Raw genomic sequence first — 11,496 nt, 5'->3', positions numbered from 1 at the left:
AAGAACAAAAAAACAAAAGCTAGTATTAGCTTTAGGCATGGTTTTGAAACCCAGACCGGACCATACGGTCCGATCGGAAAAACCTTCAACCGTTCATCTTTACGGTTCTTTTAACTCTAAAAACCGTTCTATGTGAAAAATGCATGAAACCGCTCGAAACGCGGTCAAACTGTACGGTTCTGAGAACCGTGACCGGTTTTAGAGGTTCGCACGGTTCCATTTTTTTACTCTATTTGGCCGGAAAACTGATCTCAGTCCATAAAGAATTTGAATATAAAATCTTACGGCTCAGGCCAAGCTCTTTAAAAAAAAAAAAAAAAAAAAAGCACCTAACCCATCGCAGACGGCACAGCTCCTTCTTCTTCTTTGTTTCTTCACTACTTCTTTCGTTCTTCTTGGTCTCCTGCCTTCAGTTTAAGTAGATGACTTCTTTCAACATTATTTTTGCTTTTTAGTTTGGTGAGCCTAGCACGTGTGACATGACAAAACCTTGGAAATGACAAAAATGAGTTTTAAAGTTTCTGACTCATCCCCTTCCCAACATGAATATTAACCGGACCTTGATACAATGCATCCATCTATTCTTTACAACCACATGTCATAAATATAGTCAAGTAAAGTATGTAGGCTAGGCTTGAATAGGCTTTGAAGATGATTGACAGCTTGCTTTCTGTCAACCACTATTTTTAAAATTTCATTGGGCTCCTTATTTAATCAATTTTGTATATCTTTAAGTATTTATCCGGTCACTCCTCTAGATTTTGTTTATTTTTTTATTTTAAATTTTCATAAAGAGTTGAATATTCAAATGGGCTTTGGCATAAAACAATTAAGCGGATGGTCTCATGGGCTTGAGCATAACCTGAGATAATTTAAACATAAACTCTTATAAAAAGGTTTTAAAAAAAAAGTAAAATATTGAGTTTTATCAAACAATATTTATGTTTGCTTAAGGTTTCATATTTTTTATTTGCCTTATGAAAGTTGTGATATAAAAAAGACATTTAAAAATTAGATCTTTATTTTTATTTAGACTATTTTAGTTCATTTTTCTACTTATATTAATTTAATATATTAATTCATATTTTAAATAATTATTAAATTAATTATAACGTCATCACGGTTCGATCCCGGTTCGACCTCGGTTCGACCTCAAAACCCTTGAACCTCTCCTTTTTACGGTTCAATGAACGGTCCGGGCTACAAAAAGAATATTCTCAGCGGTTGTCATACATTTGGCTTGCTTATCTTTTTTAATAATCAAGTCACGGTGGGTAATTTCTGAAACATGAACAAGGAGGAGACATGCTTATTTTTCTTTTCTGTATTTTGGTTCATTTATATGTACACTTGCATGTGATAGTCTGATAGAACATAGAAGAGGCCATAAGTAACGTCATTTGTAATATTATTAGTATATTGAGTCCGGTCTTTGTTTAAGTTTTTTTTTGGGTTAAGCGGGTATGCAACTCTGTGGCTCATATAGTAGCAAAGCTTGCTATACGCTCCAACATGTCTTTTTATTTCAATAACGATAATCTGCCGGCAGAACTTGTCTCGGCTTGTAAGAAAAAGGGTTTGTATTGCTGTGCACCGTGACAAAAACTAGATGAAGCAACTTGCTGAATGTATCTATAGTGGAAATCATTAGTCTAGGATACAATATTTTTTATAACTCTTTTCACATTATTGAGGTAAATCATTGTGAATGATATATAATAAAAATATAGATCAATGGTAAAATTCAGATAAAAGTAATATTATTTCAATTATAATAGACTTTTTTTAAAAAAAAGAAAATATGTAAAGGTCGAACCATAATTTCTTTTAAAAAATTATTTAAACCAAGATGTTAAAATAAAGGGAAAAAAAAAATTAGAGAGAGTGAAAGAGAGAGAAAAGAGGGGAGGGGGTGGTGGGAGGGGTTGGTTAAGTGGTTTGACTTGATGGTTTAAGTCCAAATGGAAAGTCTTGGTAATTACATTTTTATTCCGAATTGTGTATTACAAGAACCCAATATATGATAGACACAATGGTTGAAGAATAGGGCCAATTAATTATCTTTGTCTCATCAAAGGCATAATAATAAAGTGTCATGATTCATGGCTGATTATATATACACACAGTGGTTAGTAGTAAACCGCCGAGGTGGTTAGTTTAGTGGTCATAGACTCAATCCTAAGGGTTTGAGAGGTGAAGGTCTCGGGTTCGAATCTAGCAATGGGAAGCAACTGAGAAATAACTTTATGCTCTTAGCTCATACTCATTAGCATTCTCGATGGGATTGGATGCACAGCTATGACTCATCTGGATTTCTTGTTCCTGTAGACTTGGGCCAAGTAAGTAGAGTATCACTATGGTCACACTTGGGTAGGGTCACTCTCTCACCTTCCCTTGACCACCACTGGCGTTCCAGCCATTGAGTACATCACCGTCCCTATAAAGAGACCACTAGTTCAAGCTGGCTTTTCCCAATATGATAGCCCCAGCTTTTCTCAACTTGGTTACCACACCAGCTTCGCGTGGCACAAGTACTGATCGGAGCAGTGCATATGAGACAGCCGTGGTGTTCAACTTATCCTTGGTTGTAATGTTATCTTTGAGCAGAATGGGAATACCATGCAAAGGAGAGAGTGACCCAGGTGCTTTGGACTTGCTGTCATGGTCAGCCTTATCAGCTTGGTACAGTGCATCTGGGTTTACTTCTAGGACACCCTTAAGAACTGGGTTTAGTCTCTCATGTGTTTAAGGTAAAACTCAACGAGCTTCCTGGGGGTGAGTTGGTTTTGCTTGAAAGCTAGCTCGATATCATGCACTGTGTCTTCTTGGATTGATGAGAAGCCATGGGCGGCCTTGATGGCTTGGGCACTGGGTGATATTGTGGCTAGAAGAATCAGAAGCAGGGAAGAGAAGACAGTGAAGCTCAGTGGTGAATATTTGGTAGTCATGGAAGCCATGTTTAGCTTACTCAATCAAATTATAGAGTTTTCAATTTCGTGCCTTGCTTTTTATAGTGGATTGAAGCAGAAGTTGATATCTAATCTGAATAAAAATGAATCCATATCAAATAGAAATGACCATTTTTCGATACTAATGAACTGTTTAATAGCAATTTCTAAAAAGAGCTTTAGAAAATAAATAACTAACGAAACACGAAAGCTTTGCCAATATTAGGGTTAGGGGTGGCAAATGGGCGGGTTGGGTCATAAATGGGTTGGATCATAGATGGGTTGGGTATATAATTACCCATTTATCCATTTATGACCCGTTTATATATAAATTAATTATCCATTATCAACCCAACCCATTTAATTAGTAACCCACCCATTTAACCCAATATGACCTAAATACCTCTAAAACTACTTGAATACCCTCTTGACCTCCAAAATACCCATAAATACCTAAAATGATGCAAATACCCCTAATCTTCCAAAATTACCAATATACCCTTGGACATCCAAAATTATCCCAAAAATCTCTAAAATTATCCCAAAATACCCATGAAACCTCTAAAATGACCAAAATACCCCTGATATCTTAAAAATCACTAAATATGCTTAAAAACCACTAAAATGACCAAAATACCCCTGATATCTCTAAAATCACCAAATATGTTTAAAAACCACTAAAATGACCAAAATACCCCCTAAACCCCAAAAAATCGTAAGTGAAGTTAACGCTACTTTTATTTTTATCTTTAGTTTTGCAGAATATATATTGCTACTAGCTTCAAACGCAAATCTTGCTTCATGATAATTAGATATTAATACAAGTCATATAAATTAGAATAGAGGTTGTGGTGATGCAATAGAGCCTTTAAAATTTAAATTTAGGAGGCTTCCTGATCTCTGTTGCTTGCTCAAATCCATAGGCGATCTCAATCAGCTTTGGTTCCGATCCCTTTAGTCCTCCAAAGCTTAAGCCAAATGGTACCCCATCAGAGTCATATCCTGCAGGGACAATTACTCCAGGGAAACCCCCAATTGCAAGGATAGATGAAACACTACTGCCAGTAGTCACTAATGCATCTAGCTTATTTTTTGTCATCAACTTCACAAAACCTTCTCTAGTTAGTTTTGCTAAATTCACCAGCGCCGCCTTCTCTGCATTGCCAATTCCATTTGTTTTTTCAGCTTTGATAAACAGGTCTTGTCCATAATCTAACCTCTCCTGTATTAGCACTCATGGAATAATCAATAATTAGCTATCATTGAGTATGATTTCTAGTAACAATAAGTTCATGGCACACAAATTTTCACTTTTTTCATAACCATTAATGTCTTCTAGCATAATTGCATATAACAGAAAAGATGAAAGTACTTGGTAATAGGTTTGTGTTAAAGTGATGTTGCTCTAATCACAACTTACTAAAAATTATGTCCTTAGCATTGCTCAGTTACTTGAGCCGATCTTATATATGAATGTAGGACATTACATAAATCAAGAGAACCTCAGTTTATTGTACTCACCAATTTTGAGTTTTTCTTGTTGAAGGCAATCAAATCAGCTAAGGAACGGACTGGGGAAACCACTAGCTCCTTTAGGTATGCATTAATATATATTTTAAACTCAGCCGCCAATGCAATGTCTTCATTGCTACATATTTCGCCAATATTGGTTATTTCCAGATTGTCTACCAAAATGGTGCCTTGTTTCCTAAATTTGCATGACATATTCACATCAATTTTTTAAAAAGTGATACTACCGTTAGTACAAATTATATAATCAAAGCCTTACAAATTGATGCATCAACTTTTAAACACGATTTAAAAAAAAAAAAAATCAGAAATTAATTTTTATGTTTTTGATGTAATTAAACATATTTATTATCATGTTAGTTTGTATACCTTTTGCAATAAAATTGATAGTAACTTTTTCAAATACATTTGGTTAAGCATTGAAAGTAATTACCTTAGTGTTTTAAGATGTTGCTCAAAAATTTGAGCAATAACAGCATCATTCCCAAAAATGCAGAGGTTCCTCACTATCCCCACTCTCTTCGTGCGGAGCCCATTGGTCTTCAGAAATTGTGCATAGCCACCTTTTGGAATGTATCGTGATGTTTCAACTGTTGCATTGTCGTAGTGGTCAATGCCAACAATGGCATCAAGAACATAAACAGCATCTGCTACTGTTCTACAAATGGGCCTATTCCATCCAAATAAAGTTACGACCAAATTTGTGAAATACAATGATGATGCTTGTTGACAAAAGATTGGTGTAAATATTAAAAAAATAAAATAAAACATAACTAATGTTATGTTAGAAAATGTAAGAAATAGTTATGATATTATCGTAAAGTATATAGAAAAATATGAAGAAAAAAATAAAGGAGATATTGTGTCTTTTAAAAAATTTAATCAATGGTAGTCCCTCTACACATTTCAAACCCATTAGGGGATTGAGACAAGGTGATCCTATCTCGCCTTACCTTTTTCTTTTGTGTGCTGTATTCTATCTTGTTAACTCATTCAAGCCAAGTCTTCAAGAGCTCTAACTGGTTCTAGGGTGGGAAGAAGTAGGGTTACAATCTCTTATTTACTTTTAAATCTGAATTAATCCTCAACGCCAATATTCCTAGACCAACCAAAGACTAGTTAAGCCAACAGTTAGGGGTTAAGCTAGTGGATGAGCCTGGGAAATACCTTGGCATCATTTTTAAGCTTAGAGGTAGAAGAATAAATGGCTTTCAGGACGTTGTTGTGAAGGTAGCTCAAAAAAACTTTAGGGTTGGAAAGCAAAGTTGATCTCTCAAGCTGGGAGATTAACCCTTATAGATTTGGTGTTACAAGCTTTACCTATCCACAATTTTAACTGCTTTAGATGTCCTAACATAGTTTGCAGGAAAATTGACTCTTTGGTAAATGCTTTCTAAGGGGGACATGATACCAATTCAAAAAGATTGCATTGGACAGGCAAACCCTGTGCCAACCTAGGGAAGAAGGTGGGATAGGTAATTGGAAAACAAAGATCATGAATGAAGCAATGATAGTCAAACAAGTTCGGAGAATTGCTCAAAATCCGAACACTCTGGTGGCAAGAACTTTTAAAGCTAAATATTTTCTTAAGTCTGACATTTTTTTTTTTTCGTGTAAGTCTACAACTTTTACATCATGGGTATGGAGAAGCATTCTCAAATATAGAGAATCCATGGCTGGCCAAGCACGATGGAGGATAGGGAAAGAGAAAGATATTCCTATCGATCATCCTCTTAGGGTACAGGTGGAAACAACAAAGCTCTCTAACAACTCAAACATCGTTAAGGTTTCTGACCTCATAGATGAGGACCAGAGAACATGAATGCCAGCTCTTCTTGCTAAACTTAAAATGAAGGAGGTTTTGGACATCCCTCTTAGCAAGTCTCCCCTCGCAAAAGATAAGCTATCATGGCCATATGCTCAATCTGGAAGTTACAGTGTTAAGCAAGGATATAAAATTTTGTATAAGGAAACAAAAGATCGAAACCACATTAACAGGAAAAATGATATTACACTTGAGTTGTGGAATACATTGTGGAAAACCCAACTTCCATTAAGAATCATCTCACTCACATGGAAAATCCTTCATAAAGGGAATCCTATAAAAGAGTAGTTGCATAGGAGGGGATTCCTATAAAAGATGCATGACCAAAAGGAAAATTGATGAGAGGATACTAATCAACATGGTCTATGATACTCAGCTAAGATGTTTGAAAACGCGTGACCAACAAGAAAGCCAATGAAGGTTATTGATCAAAGGCATGGTCTAGGTAATGTGGCCTGAAGATGATAGAGAACACGTGTTAGGTTCTAAAGATTTAAAATTAAATGATTAGAATTTCAACTTGTATGTGTTGGCAAACTGAGAAAAAAAAATATGTCTAGAATAAGTGTTAGACATTGCTCAAAGTTGTATAGGTCAAAACTCAAGAATGTACATACTGCAAGAGAAAGGTTTATTTTTCTATGAAACTCAACCGATCAAATGGTGAAGCTTGATCGATCAAAAATTGCAGAAAAATAATTTTTGCAAAATTTTAAATAGGCCAAGCCTGAGAAAACATTTAAGGTTTTAGTCCAACAGTCCTACATATAAAAGAAAAACCCTAGCCATGTTTTGAAGACTCTTGGAAGACTTGTGAGTTACTTCTATGAGATCTGAGAGGTTATGTACCTTCTAGCTCTACAAGCATCTACCAAAACAAGATTTACAATCAAGTGTTGATGGAATATAGTTGCTACATAGATCAATAAGCCGTGATCTAAAACCTTTGAGTGGGATCTCAAAGTCACAAGCGTGAGTGCTTATGTGCTACAAATCCAAGAGAGAAGGAGTTTTTGGATTTGAAACTTGCACATGATCGTATCAGTAAGTTACTACTGAAGATAGCAATAGATTTATGATTAGATCTAATTGAAAAAACTTTGATTTTCTGTAGTGAATTTTTTTTATCTTGAGGATAGGTAGCTCAAATCCTCCCTAGGTTGCCTTGAAATTGTTGGTTTCATTGGTTTTTCTAGGTTGTCATATCGTGGTATTCTTTATTTTCCGCTTCTTTGCATGATATGATTTGTTATTATTTAACCTAGATCTGAATAATTAACCAAAATAACTACCTGGCTAATATATTAGGTTAAGCAATCTGCATTAAGGGATCTAAACAAACAAACAGCATGATGAAAAAGATATCTAATAGAGAAGACTAACTATTGATGCGTTCCATAATACTTCACCTAGATGGTTGAGGACACATGATCATGGGGAAAGACAATGATCAAGTAAGGAAGAAGGATGATTGTGCCCATTGAATGTAGTTGAAATCACTTAGATCGTCTTGTTTAAAATAGCATATTTTAGAAAGATGCATATGGGATTTTATAGACAATTAGGATGGGCTTGCAAAGTAGATAAAAACAATGATGACAAAGAACTTTTATGCTGGCCATTATTGAGAATTGATTAGGAAGAACCTATAGAGTGAAAGAGAAAGAGATAGAATGCAAAAATTAACATGGATGTCTATGTCTATAGCAGAAATCCCTTGATGGTTACATCTTTTCTATTAAGCTCTATGTATTACAATGAATTCATTGAAAGGTATTATATAGTAGTCTAAATCTTAGGCTAATTCAAACACAGGCTTACACAATATTTACGCTATAAGTAGGATTGGCATTAATGTTTACACTCCAAGTAAATTAAATACAATGAAGTTGGAATAGAGTTATAGAATAGACATAGAACTTAACAAGGCATCTCTATCAGTTAATATGGCAAGGATAAGAAGATATCAAAAAAGTGAAATAACGAAACTTGTAAATGTTATTTTACCATCTTACATTGCAATTCCAAAAAAAAAAAAAAAAGCAAAATGTATATGGATTGAAATTCTTGTGATATGTAAATGGTAAGGAAGTAGAAAACATGCCAAGAGTCTTGTAACTCAATTGATAATTCTTGATATATCCAACAAAGATGTCTAGGATTAATCAAATCTCCCCTCCCCCAACTATTGCTTTATAAAAGAAAAAGGAAGTATAGCATATACATGTTAATCTTGTTTAGGCAACTTACATCTACCCTCCTAGAACCTTATTTTATCCAATTTGAGGAGGATTGCCAGAGCAGAAAAATTTTTGTTTTGTTTGCAGTTATAACATTTGACGAAATCTAGGGGGTAAGAAACCAAATGGTGCATTTCAAGAAATTTTTTGACAGCATGGAGCTTTAAAGAAAAATTTGCAAGGAAGTAGAGATGCATCAGAAATTATGGTGCGCTGAGAGTATGCCTTTAAGGTAAACAGAACAGCTGCGGTGGCTTAAACTGAAAAAACAAGAAACAAAGGTAAATCGTGACATAGCTATAGGTAAGAACTGCTCCAAAGCTTGAAACTATTCTCAAGTTGTAGTAGAAGGGGATTTTTGTTTTTTTTTTTAATCTTTTGTAGAGTCCATCAACTGCCCAAAGCAGTCCTCCCACTAGAAAATTGTGTGTGATATTGTGACAGTAGCTAAAGTTTTTGTAAGTTGTTATTTTGAGTGAGTCCACAAGGATGCTAGATCTACTCATGGGCTTGATGTATAGATGGCCCCTTCAGATTCTTTTACATGCTGGGTTTCATTAGGCTTTGGAGGTGGAAAGAATGAGTGATTTTTGTCTCTTTTGTTATGAATAAAATTTTCTCTGTTCAATGGTAAAAAGAGAGGGAGAAAACCTACCCCACACTATCTTGTCTTTGTGAGATTGGTATGACACCAGCTCGACTAGTCAGACCAACGGTTGGTTTGATGCCCACTACCAAGTTATTACTGGACGGACATAAAATAGAGCCATCAGTCTCGGTCCCTAGTGACACCGCTGCCATATTTGCTGCTACTGATATTGCTGACCCACTACTTGACCCACAAGGATCTCCCATTGTATAAGGACTCTGCACACCATAGCAAAGCAATGTTATGGAACATAAGATCAAACTTATTTTTTAGCTCCATTTATTAAGATGACTAAGTAGAATTTGTCGTTGCTGTACTTAAAATTACCTAGATATTACAAAATTGGCTAAAAAAGAAAGGCATTGGCAACAGTTTCCTAGACCCAATTTCTGAAAAATGTGTTTCTCAAAAAAAAAAAAAAAAATTCTGAAAAATGTACAAGGAGTGCTTTTTATTGCAGTCTTTTATTTTTCTTAATTTATATGTAAATTTGCACATGATAGAAGGGGTAGAATGCTGGTGGATATGTTTAAGGAGAGAGGGTAAGAAGTCTGGACACTACCAAATCGCCGAGGTGTTCATGTAAGAGACACTAGGGACATTCCTACATGCAAGTCCTTAGTGTTTTGAGAAGGAAAAAAGTAGTTCATATTAAAAGAAAATTCATTTAATTGTAGATATTTTCTTAAATATTTTGATAGTTGTAATTTATTTTGAAATTTAAAAATTTTAAAAAACAAAAACAAAAAAAAAAGTCTCCGAATTAATCAATATGCCTAATGATATTAATTAATTAATTAGTTAAATGTTATATCCCCAACCATATCATGTTGTGTTTGTTTTCGTGTCTGTGTCTTTGCTTCTTAGTGAGATGGACTTGAGGCAAAAAAATGCCTAAAAAAATTTAAAAGGTGGATGTATGTACTGTGTATTGGATCAGAGGACAATGATAAACTTCAAACAAGAGCAATCCAAGATAAAGACAATAAGAAGATCAAGTTTATCTAGATAGCAAAATCAAACTTAACTATAGATTAGATTCATCCAACTCTAAAACCCGAATACAAAATAGGAAGAGATAGCAATCCCAAATGTATTTTTCACTTTTTCCAAGTATAAATATACCATAGTATACCACAACTCCTCTCTGAAAATCATGAGAGTGAGCTCTTTCATTCACATTTAATCAAGCACCTTATGTGAGCCACAAGAAATCTTGCATTGAAAACAAGTAGAACGTGTGTTTATAGTGGAAACTGTAATTTCTAGCCCAACATCAATTTCATATACTTGATCCTCGCAATAATTTTTAACAAATGGGCCTAAATTTACCATGATTTTAGCATTGTTTTCACAATTAAACTCACCTTCCCTCGTCCTTTTCTTGCGTTCCAGCCATCATGTGCAGCATTAAACCTATAATGAGCCCACTCGCTCAAAGTGGCCTTCCCCAATATGATGGCCCCGGCTTTTCTCAACTTGGTTACAACACCAGCATCGCGTGGCACAACTGAGCCAAGCAGTGCATATGAGCCGGCCGTGGTGTTCAGCTTATCCTTGGTTGCAATGTTATCTTTGAGCAAAATGGGAATGCCATGCAATGGAGAGAGTGACCCATGTGCTTTAAACTTGCGCTCATGGTCAGCTTTATCAGCTTGGTATAGTGCATCTGGGTTCACTTCTAGGACACCCTTAAGAACTGGGTTGAGTCTGCTTATTTGTTTAAGGTAAAGCTCAACGAGTTTCCTGGAGCTGAGTTGGTTTTGCTTGAAAGCTAGCTGGATATCATGCACGGTGGCTTCTTTGATTGATGAGAAGCCATGGGCGGCCTTGATGGCTTGGGCACTGTATGATGTTGTGGCTAGAAGAATCAGGAGCAGGGATGAGAAGACAGTGAAGCACAGTGGTGAAAATTTGGTAGCCATGGAAGTCATGGTCAAGTCGCTGAGAGTATTCCAAATCCGTGCTTGTTTTTTAAAGTGTGAAGCTTGGGTGATGGGTCCACTGCACAGAGAACACTTGATGGTGTGAAGGCCCATCAGGCACATGTTACTGGTGGTAAAGTTGCTGACATAGCACATGCTGCTGATGGTAAAGTTGCTGACACAATTGATGAAAAGGCTTTTGGTAAAATAGGAGAAATTATTGCTTCCTCCTGGAGGACCACTGATGTGGTCCTCCCGGCTCCTCCCACCCAATAGGTAAGTGCCACTTAGTTTAAATTTATGACTCAGCTCCACATCACCAATTAACCATTAAATTAACTCTTGTTAAAAAACCAACCCATGGTTAAAAACTAATAGA

At 35.6% G+C, this 11,496-nt stretch overlaps 1 protein-coding gene across 2 annotated transcripts; it reads right to left on the bottom strand.

The window, feature by feature from the left end:
* Positions 1 to 3,668: 3,668 nt before the first annotated feature.
* On the bottom strand, positions 3,669 to 11,178 carry LOC115967372 (probable amidase At4g34880). Of its 2 annotated transcripts, none has more exons than XM_031086454.1 (5): positions 10,560 to 11,178; positions 9,199 to 9,410; positions 4,912 to 5,148; positions 4,470 to 4,596; positions 3,669 to 4,170 (listed from the first exon to the last, which is right to left on the bottom strand). In XM_031086454.1, exons 1-5 carry the CDS (start codon positions 11,124 to 11,126, stop codon positions 3,817 to 3,819), a joined length of 1,497 nt encoding a protein of 498 aa, XP_030942314.1. In that variant the 5' UTR covers positions 11,127 to 11,178; the 3' UTR covers positions 3,669 to 3,816. The 2 variants fall into 2 exon arrangements, with proteins under 2 accessions (XP_030942314.1, XP_030942313.1); XM_031086453.1 differs by having other exon boundaries at positions 4,470 to 4,656; positions 10,560 to 11,177.
* Between the last annotated feature and the right edge of the window lie 318 nt (positions 11,179 to 11,496).

The sequence above is a fragment of the Quercus lobata genome, chromosome 11 (genome assembly GCF_001633185.2).
Source record: "Quercus lobata isolate SW786 chromosome 11, ValleyOak3.0 Primary Assembly, whole genome shotgun sequence".
Lineage (NCBI taxonomy): Eukaryota > Viridiplantae > Streptophyta > Magnoliopsida > Fagales > Fagaceae > Quercus > Quercus lobata.
This window is presented reverse-complemented; position numbering and strand designations above follow the sequence as displayed.

What these genes read in the sequence shown, in the direction of transcription:
- LOC115967372 (XM_031086453.1), bottom strand. Translation starts at nt 11,126, where the DNA reads ATGACTTCCATGGCTACCAAATTTTCACCACTGTGCTTCACTGTCTTC. An exon ending in CAAAGACAAGATAGTGTGGG is followed by an intron (nt 5,149 to 9,198) that starts GTAGGTTTTCTC and finishes TGGATGGAATAG; the next exon opens with GCCCATTTGTAGAACAGTAG. An exon ending in ACAAGAAAAACTCAAAATTG is followed by an intron (nt 4,171 to 4,469) that starts GTGAGTACAATA and finishes GTGCTAATACAG; the next exon opens with GAGAGGTTAGATTATGGACA.